Source organism: Heterocephalus glaber, unplaced genomic scaffold (assembly GCF_053883595.1).
Source record: "Heterocephalus glaber isolate CG9 unplaced genomic scaffold, H.glaber_assembly_v1.0 deba00000594, whole genome shotgun sequence".
NCBI lineage: Eukaryota > Metazoa > Chordata > Mammalia > Rodentia > Bathyergidae > Heterocephalus > Heterocephalus glaber.
The window spans coordinates 33,250,124-33,265,442 of NW_028258151.1; the positions used below are offsets into that span (position 1 = coordinate 33,250,124).

At 36.9% G+C, this 15,319-nt stretch overlaps 1 protein-coding gene across 30 annotated transcripts in view; it reads right to left on the minus strand.

The window, feature by feature from the left end:
• The window catches only part of Phf21a (PHD finger protein 21A), a 196,278-nt gene that overhangs the window by 138,453 nt on the left and 42,506 nt on the right, over window positions 1-15,319 (minus strand). For 15 of the 30 annotated variants that reach the window (XM_087205678.1, XM_087205690.1, XM_087205683.1 and 12 more), the window contains one exon: window positions 15,096-15,161. In XM_087205678.1, the coding sequence (XP_087061804.1) occupies window positions 15,096-15,161 (66 nt within the window). Of the gene's footprint in view, window positions 1-4,157; window positions 7,692-15,095; window positions 15,183-15,319 lie in introns of all 30 variants that reach the window. The other 15 variants (XM_021264266.2, XM_087205677.1, XM_021264265.2 and 12 more) reach the window with 2 other exon arrangements.

Sequence of the window (15,319 nt, forward strand, 5' to 3'; positions counted from 1 at the left end):
CCTGTGTTAAACTACTGGTAAAATGAAATCTGATTAAGACTAAAAAAGGTATTTGGAAGGTCAGTTCAAAGTACACCAAACTTAACCAAAAAATGCAGGAACTTAGTGTAGGACTGAAGTACTCGCCTCATCTAGAAGGGTGCCTGGCACACAGGAGGTTCTCAGTACACATTTACCACACGAGCTGACTGCTCAAGCTTGGGAATTCCATCCAGCATGTAAACCATTCCTCCTTTAACAAAATGGCTGGCCCTAAAAATGGATGCAATCTTTCTAGCAATAAGCAGCATAAAAGGCTTCAGGACATTTGCCTAACTCACAACTCCCTCTTCTTGAGGTGTTTCCCCATCTAGGCACATCTGTACAAATGACACAGTCCCGGGCAAAGCTGACTGAATATAGACACTGGGCACCTGGCTCACACCAGGCTCAGGACATTTTCCTTCCAAACACCTGGGATGAGAACAAGCCAGTCTGAGAGCCTCTAGGACACAAAGATACAAACTTGGGGACTTCACAGTGACCAAGACACTTCTGCCTGTTATGTGTAAAGAGAAGTTGAAAAAGCCAATCTGTATAAGGGGGAAATGAAGTAAATGCAGGGAAAAGCAGAGACATAAGAAACAAGGAATCTGCTTCCAGTCCTGAAAGCTGCCACTAGGTTTCAGAGATACCCTAATATAGTTCCCATAAAAGCTTTTTTATGCTTAAACTAGTGTGAGTTATTCTGCTACTATCCACACCAAGCAAGTCTTTCCAAATACATTTGGTAATTACTTACTACTTATCCAGTAAATTTTTTACTTCTAGGAAATAACCAGAATTATGTACCTGCGTGTAGTGGTGGACGCTTGTAATCCCTGAACTCAGGAGGCTGAGGCAGGAGCATCACTGAGAGTTTCAAGGCCAGCCTAGACTATATAGTGAGTTCAAGGCCAGCCTGAACTACATAGCGATACTGTCTCAAAAAAACAAAAATAAATAAATGAAAATAAAAAAGAATTATGTACAAGTAGGACTAAGACTGTAGGTCAGTGGTGGAGTGCTTCCTTAGTATGCACAAAGGCCTCTCTTCAATCCCTGGCACTGCAAATATACATACACATATTTTATATATGATATATTTTATAATATTACATGTAATTAAGTTATATGAATTTTATATATGTATAAAATTTATATCATATAAAATAAATTTACATGATTTTTATATGTTGTATAATATACAATGAAATTATGTTAAATTATATATTATAAAATTACATATTCAGTGGTGCCTTGGTTCACCAATTTCTATTCTGTGACACAGAAAGAATTAAGTTCATGAACCAAGATACCCCTGTAATATATATAATTTACATATAGACACATATATGCCCAAACATTTATGTTCAAGGACATACATAAAGTATATTATATAAAGCATACATAACATATATAATATACATTATGTTATATTCTAATTACATGTATTTTATATCAAAATTATGTATAAGATTTATATATATACAGATATATATGTATAAATATTTATGTCCAAGGATTACATTGCAGAACCAACTTTAAAAGTTAAAAATTGGGAATAATCTAAATATCAAAAAATAGTGAACTAATTAAATCTTGTATACGATACCCTCCCTATCCATGATGGGATGCTATCAAGCCATGAAAACCAAATATTCCTAAAAAATATTTAAGAATGTAAAGAAATGCTCAAGTTGTATAAAAATAAATATTTCTTGGGCCGGGGATTTAGCTCAGTGGTTCTGCTGCCTGCCTTGCAAGTGCATCCCAAGTTTGATCCCTGGTACCAAAAAAAAAAAGTATTTCTAAAATAATTACTATAATACCAGCATCAATTTGATTTTTAATATAAATGTATTAACAGAAAAATGAATAAAAAGGACCTAAAACATGGAGGTAGAATCACAGCTAATGTGATTTTTCTCTTTGCTGAATTTTCCAAATGCATATGCGTAACTTTTATAATCAGAAAAGAAAACTTTAATGATGGACTACACCCCTACTTGCCAATATTCTAGTCTCCTCCTACAGCTCTAAGCAAGAAAAGGAATAATAAACAAGAAGTAGCAAACACAAGACTCTGATCCCAGCATCTTCTAATCACATAAAACTATACTATGCTTTATAACAAAATTTTTAATTTAAAGTTTAATTCATCATTATTAAATAAAAGAGAACATTTCTGAGTATATTTAGGAAGGTCCTCATTCTACCCAAGTGGAAAGGAAAAAGACTTCCCAGCCATTATTCACAAAGTAGAGACTCGGAACAGAACTTCACAAATCAGGCTGCCTTGAAATGAAAAGTCCGAACAACAGAGAGCAGTCAAGGAAGTGGCCCCATCAGGCCCTGGGATCTACCTCTTTCCACCACTGGACAACCAAAGGAAGTGCTTCTCTGCCAGGTAAAACCCACCCACCCTTTTTAAAAGTATCAATTTCATATTCTTCTTGTTTTTGAAATTCAAAATAATCTAAAGTCACATGGCCTGCATTCATATCTGGCTCTACCACTTACCACCTCTGTGTCCTTGGGCAACTGACTGAATTTGTCATTGATAGAATGGGATAAATAAGACTCTATCTCCTAGGTGATAGTGAGGATTAAGTGAATTAGTATATTTAAAGCAGAGAGAGGAGTGCCTGATAAACAGTAAGTGCTATATAACTGTGGTTATTATTAATACTATAATATTTAGAATCACAAGTAACCAAGAATACAAAGTAGTGCTCTGTTTTCCAGCTACACTAGCTGCCTCCTGATCCTCACCTGGTGGAATCTCTGCTGAAGGGATCCTATCTCCCTGGAATTCTCTGCACATGTTTTGCTGTTTCTGATCCCTGCACCTCTGCATTGCTGTTCTTTCTGCCTTTGAGATCTGTGTCCACCCAGCTACTCCCTAGATGAAAGCTCCTTTGTGAAAACTTTTCTCACATCTCCCCACCACGACATTCTCCCTTTCTGGGTACCACACAGTTTGATTTCAAACTCATCCTAACTGTTTACATGTGTGCATCCCCTGTGAAAGTTTAAACTTAATGAGGGCGGGCTCTAAATATATATTTATTAAAAATAACAAAATTATTGAAATTCAAATAATTCAAGAAGTAGGCATTTATTCAACAAATGTTTTCTGAAAACCACTACATCAAGGAACAGACAAAATCCCTAACCTCACAGGAGTTTCTAATTTCTGGGCTTTCAATATAGTAGAAGACAGAAGTCTAAGGGCAGGAGGAGCATAATATACGAGAGGGTAAACTTATAAGTAATAATGTTTTTATTACTATTATTGTTGCCTATCGCTTCTTGGCCTTTTGGCTAAGATCAAGTGTACTATTATTGTTGCCTAGGTTAAATTCTCCACCAAGAAAACCAAAGCCAGGGATCTAACTCAGTGGCACCGCGCCTGCCTTACAAGCCCAAGGTCCGGTACAAAAAAAAAAAGCAAAGCAACTAACCAAAAAAGGTTAAACCAAGTAATGTCTTATCCAAATTTTGTAGTAACCATGAGATTTGTCCTAACAAAAATGAAAAAGGACAAGTAAAGAGGCCTAGAGCACCTGAAGGGCGGGGGGCGGCGGGCTTTGGGTTTAGTCAACAGATAATCTGCCTCAGAAGTCCACAGTGATCCTAAACACTAGGCATTCTATCTAATGAGAGGACAGACTTTTTTCTATTTAGCTTTTAAATCAAAGTAATACATAAACACAGCTTTAAAACTACTACAAGGTTGGGCCAGGGATTTAGATCAGTGGCATCATGCCTGCCTTACAAGTGCAAGGTCCTGAGTTCGATCCCCAGTACCAGGAAAAAAAAAAACCTACTACAAGGTTTATAATTAAAAACACCAATCCTTTTGTAGGAAACCACTTTCAACTCTTGAAACAATTTCTTCAACTGTCTGCCTTCTCACTTTGAAATATAAATTTATTGGGATTTCTTGACTTTTTAATTTTAATCATTACCTACTGAATTCCTACTACATATAAATGAAATTTAGTTCTATGGAGCCCTCCCACTCTCTTTACTGTTATCACAACTTTTCAGTTAAATTCTTTTATTTATATTGTTAAGAATTATATAAGTAACATTAATTGGTGAGACAATTACACTACTATGATTACACTTACCTTCTTGTACATTTTGTTGTTCCTGGAACTAAAATTGCCTTGCTTTGTCATTTGCTTGGCTTTCTTTATTCCTATCATTAATTCTTCCCCATGCTCTCCAGAGAAGCTAGAAAATATCTCTCAATAACTTCAAAAAATATCAAATCATCTGTTCGTCCACTTTTTTCCTTGGTTACATCTTTCCTAAAGTCATCCATCTTCCTGTCCAACCTGAACTTGCCCTTTTCTAAATCTTTTATACATCTGGGTTTCTCCCTCTGCAAACAGATTTTCTTCACCTCTTTCATACAGGATTCCCTGTTTTATGGATCCACTTCTTTCCTGATTTACTTTCTTGTTTTTATGAAGAAGACCCTTTAGTGGCTTCCTCAAAAAAGGATACATGGGAAGTAAATTTGGTTACCTTGCATGTCTAAAAGTATCTCTAGTCTTCTAGATTTAAACAGGAGATGGGCTGGTATAGAATTCTACTTTGGACATCAGTTTTTCCAAATTTTAAAGCATCATTCCAATGACTTCTAGCTTCCTGGGTTGCTAAGAAATTTGATCCCATCTGATTCCCAATCCCCATTTGAAATTATTTCTTTTCCCTCTAACAAAACTTTTAGGATCTTTTACTTTTGTTTTTGTAAAGTTTCATAATGATGTGCCCTGGTATACAGGTGTGGGCTTTTTTATTCACAGCATCAGGCACTCAGTGAATTCTACTAGTCTAGAATTAGATGCCATCTGGTTGTGGGAAATTTTCTTATATTAGCTGCTGGATGGTTTCCTCTTCTCCATCTTCTCTGTTTTCTTGTCTAAGAACTTTCATTAGTCCATACACAGGACTTTATGGGTTGATCTTAAAAATTTTCCCTCTTCCACTGACTATCCCTTTGTCTCCTCCATCTATTTATTGAAACATGGCTCCAATTTCCTTTTCTGATCTTTTTTTAAATAAAGAATTCTTTTTTTCCTCATCATTCTCTCATTCCTAGCCTCCTGTTTTTATTTCATACATGGAATATCTTCTTTTATTGGATCTAAACTTAGGCATTTTGAATTGTACCTTCTAATTCTCTATTTCTGTTCTTTTATGACAGTGACTTCCCTTTACTATCGGGTGGTTCTTGGCTGTTATGTTCATATTTAAGAATGAAGTGCTGCTGAACATGTAATCCTAGCACACGGGAGGCTGAGAGAGGAGGATCGCCACAAGATTGAGGCCAGCCAGGGGTACATAGTGAGTTCAAAGCCAGTCCAAATTATAGAGCGAGACCTTATCTCAAAAAACAAAAAACAGAAAAGCAAAACAAGACAACAAACAAAGAATTAAGTGCTAAAGATGTAGAGCAACTAGAACTCTCAGATGCTGGTGGTGGGAATGTAAAATGGCACGACCACTTTGGAAAATATTTTGGCAGATTCCTAAGAAATAGACCTACCATACAACCCAGACTTACTGAGGCACTGACTTGAGAAAAATGAAAAGCATGTTTCTACATAAAGACTGTTCATAGTAGCTTTATTTGAAATAGCTAAAAACTGGAAATAATTCAAAGAATATAAAGTGGTAAGTCCATTTAAAATTCTAGAACATATGAAGGAATCTATAGTGACAAAAAGACCAATGTTTGCTTGGGGACAGGGCTGTGAAAGAGAGAGGGACCACTAAGGAATGCAAGAAAACTTTCAGAGGTGATAGATGTGCTCGTTATCTTGATTGTGGTGATTTCACACCATCAAAACTGTCTTTTTAAGGCATGCAGTTTATTTTATGTTAATTATACATCGATCTATAAAAGGAGAGGAAGAAAGAGAATAAAAGTGGCTACATGTTTTTTTAAAGATAAAGTGCTAAAAATGAACTGAAAACTGGGTGGGGGCTGGGACAGGGAAAGGGGTCTGTCATTATTCTCTACCCACTGTATTTTCACTGTGGTGCTCACTCAGCTGGATTGTCACACTGAGCTGAATATCTCTGAGTGGAGCGGCCCCTGAAATTTCTCTGCTGTAAGGTTAGCAAGTTTCCTACAACCAGACACTAAGTACTCTAAGGCTATACTTAAAAGTCTGCTGACACTACTCAACTTGGCTGCCACTGTGGCAGACAGGGGCCACAGATGATTTATAAATGAAAGAGTATGGGTGTGTTCCAATAACCTTAATTAAAAACAGGTAGCAGGCCAGATTTGGTGCAGGTGCAGGCCACAGCTTGCTGATCCCTGCTCTAAAGAATCACACTGGTCTTTCCACCTTTGGAGAACCAATTTCTCTTCAGAAGGATAATCTGAAGTAACAGCTAAATATGCTTTATATGTAAAGAAGACAATTATATAAGTAAAAGTTAGAAGACGTTGTAGAAAAGAATACTAGGAAATGTTAAAGAGTTATATATAATTTTATCAGCTCTTAGAAGCAGATGAGGCCAAGGGGCAGGACTTCTGATAATCTGAAAATACTGTTTTATCAATGAGCACACATCACAGGACAAAGAGAAACAAGAGTATGTGTCATGAGAAGGTTTCTTTCTTTTCTTTTTTTTGGTATGGTTTGTTTTTGCAGAGCTGGCAATCAAACCTAGGACCTCATGCATGTAATGCAAGCACTCTACCATTTGGCTATGTTCCCCGTTCCTCATAACAAGTTTTTATGACAGATGTGTAAAAACTATTGCCTTCCTGTACCTTGACTTTAGTTGGGAGCTTTAAATGTGAATAATGGCCTTGGTGACTTCACTCCAGATTTTTAAAAAAACACCCACAGAAAAGGTAAATTGCTAAGTGATATTTTTTTAAAAGTAAATCTGCTATCTTATTCTTAATTACAGGCAACGGTGAATTAGCTCAAATTCTTATGTGAACTTGTCTCAAATTCATGACAAACTGCTACACTAGAGTAAATGACACCACAAACTCAGAAAAGCAAATTTCAAGTTCTATTGGTCAACACACTCCCTGGTTTCACTAAGTTCTTTTCCTTCAGGCACTACAACTTTTCAAGATAAATTTATCTGTGCTTCTTGGCTCCAAAGGGAAGACGCTGTCAACTTTTTGTCCAATAGACACAATCGACAACAGAAGCACTAGATAAAAAACAGGTTAGTAAGTACCATGCACGGCTCAAAAGGAGAAGTAAATTCAGAATTGATCTCTATCTTTGGTGTCCTCAGTCAAAAATGATATAATTTGCTATAGCAAAAAGGGAAGAGGTTCTTTCAAAAGGTGATGGAGATATGAGTGGGAGAAAAGGTGACAAATTAAACACATTAGCTGAAGATTTCTAGGGCCTCCTTTTTCAGAGCAAAGAAATGTTGGGTGCTTAACTGACAGAAACTAATAATCACTCTATCACTTTCAGACAGAGCTAATCTAAGAAAGGTTAGCCAAACCCTGCTGATTCACAAAACAGTCACTTCCTGAACCTGGACTAAATCAACTTTGGGGAACATGTCTTCTGAAAAGACAATTTTCCAAGGCCTCATCTAACCAGCTACCATAAGCAGATACTAGATAGAGAGCAAACTTCTTCTGGTTCTTTCACCATCATCTGCTGGGAAAAAGAAATGAAAGAATGTATGATTTGGCTTGTCATTTATATAGTGCTCAACATTTTAAAAGCAGAAATCCAAAACTACAATTTGAATTTCAATAAACTCTGGCTTTACTGAATAATGTGGGTATTATTAACAAGGACATCAGGCTCTTTTGCTTCAAAGGCATGGAATACGAGTATTAATAATAATGATGATGATGATGACAGAGACCTTGTTACCCGGGTCTCATTCTCTTTCACTGCATCCCGGCCAGTTCTGCCATGTTTTCCTGCAATCTTGTGCGGCCCAGAGGCCCAAAGCAATGGACCCACCCACTCTTGGACTCCAACCTCCAAAACTGTGAGCTAAATAAACCTTTTCTTCCCCTTTGGAGTTAATTGCTACAGGTACTCCTCTTCAGTAACACAAAGCTAATATATCTATCTACCTAGCTTAAGTTATTTTTTCCTATGCATCAGAAACATAACTGATTATAGCAAGGACTGAAACTTCTCTCCCAAAGACTTCAGAAACTATTTTACTAAGCATATTGAAATTTAAAATTCAGCTGGGTATGGTGGCTCACGGCTAAAATCCCAGCACTCAGGAGGTTGAGCCAGGAGGATCACCACATGTTCAAGGCCAGCCTGAACTACATGGTGAGACTCTGTCTCAAAAAAAATAAAATAAAATAAAATACAAAATGGTTCAACAAATGATAACTATTTATTAAACCCAGAAAAGTTTTCCTTTCCTATTAAGTTAAAGCAATCTGTAAGAAATAAAGACTAAAAAGTTTATGCTCCGCCACCTGTCTCAAAAGCGCAAGGTCCCAAGTTCGACCCCCAGTACCAAAAAAAAAGTTTATGCCATGGGTAACAGGTAAATTCTATGAAAAATGTGTCTCTAAATAAGCATCAAATATATACTAACCCATTTTCCAAATCTGCAAATTTTCCTCTCACAGGGTATCTTCAAAGGAAAATTAGGTGCTCTTCTATATTCTATTAATCTGAGACAGTATTTTCTGGAGGTTATGTAGAAATATGTAGTAAAAGAATTTTTTGTTGTTTTTAATTAATTATTTATTTTTTTGAGATAGGGTCTCACTAGGTAGCCCAAGCTGGTGTCGAACTCACAGCGATCCTCCTGCCTCAGCCAACCTGATGCTGGGATTACAGGTGTGTGCCACCATGCCTGACTTTTTGTTTTTTGTTTGTTTGCGGTACTGGGGATCAAACTCAAGACCTTGTGCTTGCAGGGCAGAGGCGGTGCCACTGAGCTAAACTCCTGGCCCTTGTTTATTTTTAATGTAGTAAAAGTTACACCATTTGAGCAAGTGTGGTCCATGGAGTACTGTTTTCAATTCTGCATTTTTTTGGTACCGGAGATCGAACTCAGGGCCTTGCATTTTCGAGGCAGGCGGCGGCACCACTGAGCTAAATCCCCGGCCCTCAATTCTGTTTTTAAATGGTGCAACTGTAACTTTGCGTGGCTTGGCCCCTTGACTTGTTTCGGTTAATGAGATTTTAACAGATTTGATGCCAGTGGAGTCTTCACACGTGCTTTGGTGGCTTGGTCTACTTTTTGTTTCTGGTGATGCATCATGACATGAGCACACCCAGGCAGCTGCTTCAGAATGAACATACTTAGGGTGGCCCTAACCAAACCTACAGCCTGGCGGTAAGTTCAGCCAGCCCATGAACTGAAGCAGAGGTGCCTGATTGAGAAACTCTGGTGACCTATAAACCTAGTATGGTTTTTTTTTGGTACCGGGGATGGAACTCGGGTCCTTGCGCTTGCGAGGCAGGCAGCGGAACCACTGAGCTAAATCCCCGGCCCTATAGACCTAATATGAAAATAAACTTATTACTGTAAGCTACTCCATAAAACTGGCTCATTATGTAGAACTGTTATGGTAATAAGTGATTAATATACCCAGTAAACTCACACCTAGGAAATTATCCTAAGGCAGTCGGAGAAAAATACAGATTTACATAGAAGGGTACCACAGCAATGTTTATAAGAGCAAAAAAACTGGAAACAGTCCCAGGATTCTGGGAGGCTGAGGCAAGAGAATCACAAGTTCAAGCCTTGCCTGGGCAGCTTAGTGACTTAGAGAGACCCTGTCATTAAATTAATTAATTAATAAAGGCTGGGAATGTAGCTTAGTGCAAAGGCCTTGGGTTCAACTCTAGTACCACAATAAATAAATAACAACCTATCATCAAATAATAGAAACAAGAGAAGTAGTTTTTAAATTATGATATAGCCAGACAATTAAATATTGGAAGTTATTAAAAATCATGTTCTAAAAGAACACTAACATGTAAGATGCTCTTAATATATTACAATGTTCGTACATAGAAAGGTGCACTGTTCTTTAAAATAAAGCATAATCTATAAGCAGAGAAAATGATACGTTAGATGAAGTTCATTTAAGAAATACAAGTGCTTCAGGCCAGGGTCTTAGCTCAGTGGCACAGAGCCTGCCTGCCAAGAACAAGGTCCTAAATTTAAACCCCGGTACAAAAAAAAAAAAAATACAAGTGCTTCTTCTTCTGTACTAAATACTACTCTGTGTTAAATATTACACTAAACATACTAGGAATAAAGAAGTAAATAAAATAAACACGTTTCTTGTCTTGTGCAAACAAATAACAAAGACAGATACTTCTAAAGTTGTAATCATATAGATACATAATTACAAACTGTGATTGCTATGGCAGTAGAAATTACTAATTGGCCCTAGTATTTACATCTTGTTTATAACTTAGGAACAGTCCCTGAATTTTGTCTGGCCAGCAATAAACTACGTCTCCCAGCCTTCCTTGTTCCTGATTGAGGCCATGTGGCTAAATTCACGTCAATGGGCTCTAACTGGAAGTGGTATATGAAACTTCCAGTAACTGTCCTTAAAAATGAAAGGATGGCTCTTAGTTGTGTTCTCCCTTTTTACCAGATGGAGCTGCTCTTTTGGACTATGGTATGGAAGCTTCATGCTGAGAATGGCAAACCAGCAGAATAGGAGGAGCCTGGGCTCCCTCACACTGGGGAACCATTCACCAGGCCTAGGCTACCTACAAAGCTTTCAGATGAGAGAAATAACAGTTTACCTAAACACCCATCTTTATTTTGGGGTTTCAGGGATTCAGACCTGAATCTAATTCTTTTTTTTTTGGACCGGGGATTGAACTCGGAATCTTGTGCTTGCCAGGCAGGCAGTGGAACCACTGAGCTAAATCCCTGACCCCTGAATCTAATTCTCAATGGTATAACTATGAAGGAAAAATGAAGGATTCAATGAAATACTATGACAGAAACAGTTGATTTTGACTGGACAAAGGGGTTTCAGGGATGGCTCCTCTGACATAACAAACTTAAACTGCAAGGTGAAACCTACCAAGTGAAGGGAGGTAGGGTGACAAACTATTTACAGGAAAAGCCAAAGATATAATTTTGATGACATCTACTTTAGGATGTTAAGATCGCCTCTTGGGCTGGGGTACACCTCAGTGGCAGAGCACTTGCCTAGCATGCATGAGGCCCTGGGTTCTAACCCTAGTACCATAAAACAGAAAGAAGGGCAAGGGAGGGAAGGGAGGCACAAAGAAAAATGTCTCTAAGGAACTAGAATTAAGCAGAGCACTAATGCAACTAAGTGTTTTGGCTCCAATATCAGAATCTCTCTATTATGACAAGAAAAGGACCACATATACTTATCAAAAATGAAGAGATGGGGGGCCGGGGATTTAGCTCAGTGGTTTTGCTGCTTGTCTCGCAAGCGCAAGGACCAGAGTTCGATCCCCGGTACCAAAAAAAAAAAAAGAGATGGGGAAGTGCAGAATTAAAAAAAAAAAAACCTGTTAAGGAAATTAATAGTTCAGTCCATACTTTAAATTTACCACTATTTAAAACAATTTAATTCTTTGACTAGAATGGTTTGTGTATCATGAGGGTATGTCATACGATTTTTTTTTTTTGGTACTGGGGATTGAACTCAGGTCCTTGCGCTTGCGCAGCAGGCAGTGAAACCACTGAGCTAAATCCCCGGCCCGCCATATGATTTTTAAATGTTAACTAGCCCTGGCACAGAAAAGAGGTTTTTGTTAAATTTTTAAAAAAATAATGTTTCATGTTTTTTTTCTGATTCTAAAAGCAAAACATACTTTGGAAGGTTTAAAAAATATACATAAGAGGGCCGGGGATTTAGCTCAGTGGCATCACACCTGCTTCACAAGCACAAAGTCCTGAGTTCGATCCCCAGTACAAAAAAAAGAAAAGATAACGTAAGCATATTCAAGGACAAAAAAAACCCTATAAAATCACCAACATTTTATACTAACAGTTTTTATACATATTTACGTGTTCATATACACACATAGATAGAACAAACAAAAATGGGATTACAATGAATAAAATACAACTCCATGTTGGGGCCGGGGATTTAGCTCAGTGGTTTTGCCACCTGCTGCACAAGCGCAAGGACCTGAGTTCTATCCCCGGTACCAAAAAAAAAAAAAAATACAACTGCATGTGCCTTTTTACTTATTTTATCAGGAACACATTCCTGTATCATTACATATTGTTCTAAACCATGATTTTTAATGGCTATACAACACATAGTTTACTTAGCCAATCAAGGCTGAGGATTTTCTGAAAACTGTCAACCACAAACTAAAGTCCTCTAGGTCAGCCTCAATATCCACCTGAGAGCTTCTACTTTAAAAATCTCAAGTTACAGCTGGGCGTGGTAGGGCACACCTGTAACCCCAGCACTCAGGAGACAGAGCCAGGAGGACTGCCACCGAGTTCGAAGCGAGCCTGGGCTACATAGTGAATTCAGGGCCTGCCTGAACTACAAAAGGAGATCCTGCCTCAGAAAAAAGAAAAAAAAAAAAAGAAATCTCAAGTTAGTCTGAAAGCACTAGAATCTTCCAACCAAGAATTCAGTGAAATTCACTGGGCTTTAGCCATGATAGATGGTAAGGACTGTATTTTCCCAAATAGAGTGCATCATTATGTAATTAGTCTTAGGAAGAAAATGAGTGCAAATCAGAGATTGAGGTAGTAATAATGACTAAGAACTAATAATTGCCAACTGTAAGATATAGTGGCTATTTGTCATGTTTTATTTTTTTAATAAACCAAAATAAGTAAATATATAGACCTATTACTTGTATAATTAAGCTTTCAAATGGAGATAAATGCATACAGAAAAAGGGAAGCAAGTATGACAAAGGGTTAATAGTTTTTAATTCTAGAATATGACATTATCTCTCATAATTTTCTACATTTTAAATTTTTCTCACAACAAAAAACTAATGCTAAATTAAAAGATTAGTCATGTAAGATAATTCATATTTTAGTTATTAAAGTGGATGTAAAATCAGTAGGTTTTGCCAGAGGCTATCTTTTTGAAAAGGAAAAACAAAAAGCTGGGCATGAAACATTAGGAATTTGTTCTAAAATAAAACTACTTAAAACTATAGTTTAATTAGCAATAGTAATGTTTCATGTTGGAAATAAGCCTGAGGAATGATCACCTTTTAAACTTTATAGCTATGCTTCTTTCAAATACTATTCTACTTAAACATGATTATTTTCCTATTTCATCAAAAAAGCTATTTTAACAATTAAGCAAATAATATAAATCCTGTAAAACTGCATTTCAGCTTCTGACTCCAATTTTCTTTACTTTATATACCTAAAATTTTCCTGTTAGATTTTTTTTTAATTCCAACCTCCAAAATCCAAACTTAGTTGACAACTGAGTTTGCCACCTGATGAAATGTCTTACTGAACACAGTTACAATTTTCTCAACTGAGATCCTTAGCAGAAAAAAAAATAAAACATTACAGAATAAACCCAAATCTTCACATTAATTTTCACCAACAAAAATTTAAAATAAATGCAGATTTTTCTTTAGTTGTCCCATTTTCCCAAAATGTAGCCCTAGGTTGTCTTAACTTTGCAATCCTCCACCCTCTAATTCCACTAATCAGTTCTCACCTTCCTTCCCTGCTAGAACACGTGAATTTCTCAGCGAAAGTGACTCACTTACTGGCATCATGTCAAACTAACCCTGAAACTACAAGGAGGCTCAGTGCTAACAGAATTCTTAAGCTAGAACACTTTCACTAGCACACATTATCAGGTCCCTAGAATTGAATCACATTCAGAGCCAAGTACATGCTAACAACCTCGTATATATCTTCCCTTACAAACTGTTCTTCATTATCCCACCCCCTCCTAATTTTAGATTGGCAATTCCCTAATCTAAAATACCCCCTATCGGTGGAGAAAACAAGATAGCAAACCATAAGAATAGGAAGAGGGGTTAAAAAGTAGTTGTTCACTCAGCTTGGAAGATTTAATTCATTAACTTATCTATTCCACATAATTCTCCAAGTTTCTCCCCTCAGTTAAAAGAAAACAGAATACAGACACAATCATAAATGTCTAGGAATAAATTACTCATTGCTATTATTGCACTAAATAAAAGCTTTTAAAAACCACACAAAATCAGTTATTGAAAACTATTTCAACAAAAAATCTTCAATAAGATATCACTCCTATAAACTATCAACTGTAAATCAATTTATCCTTTTGGTTCACACATTTACCTTTGTAAAGTTTGGTTCACACATTTACTCCAAGATAGAAAATGTTCTTTTTAACCAGAGGGAAAGTGGTGTGGAAGGAACAACAAAAAAATGCTTTATCAGATTACCATAGACATTTACTTAGAGCTCTATCAATTGTCACACTCCACCTGGTGGCAGGAGCTGCCTGGACTGATGAAGCAGAGGTCATTATACAAAATAATTCCAAACAATACTTTCCAGATGTCCTGGGAAAAAAGCAAGATGCTCTTCTCTTGGCCTACCTGGAATAAGTCTATCAAGTGTCCACTCAAGTTTTTTCACATCATAGTAGGTCAATATCTACCAAAGATTAATGTAAAAGTATGACAATATTTAGAATGAGAGACCTACATTTAGAGATACACTTAACAACTGTTCTCTCCACAGTAAGTTAAATGTCAGCTTGAGCTTTTAAACAGGTAACAAGACACCTACAGCAGCTACAGGATTTTCTACCACACACTCCTACTAACTTTCTTTACCCCTTCCCCTATGGGTAAACTAGAGTTTAATTAACACAGTTAACGGCAGCCTGCCACATTGCTTTTAGATATCTGCCAGTAACATATACCCATGGGATACTCTACAGACTGATTTCCACCAAAAATAAAAATAGATAAACAGAGCTCAAGTAAAATTAAAAACGAGTCTGGCTGCCCACACTTATTTTCACACATGAGGGAAAGAAAAATAGCAGTTCTTTTAGAAGCCTCGAGCAGACATATCTTTAGAACACAATGTTAAAAATATGCCCCCCCATCCCATTCCCCTACCTGTTTCTCACTCAAAGCTGTGATTTTGGCTTGGAGTTCATGAAGCTGTTTCTTTAAGTCAGCATTCTGATTGGAAAGAAAAAATATCTGTGAGAAAGATATTCATTTGTTAACAGAATAGTAGCAAGAAGACTATGCATACTGTAATTACAAATGATGAAGCAACCTTAAGCACTTAGCCAATGAAATTTGCCATGCATTAAATCATAATCATAACATCACCC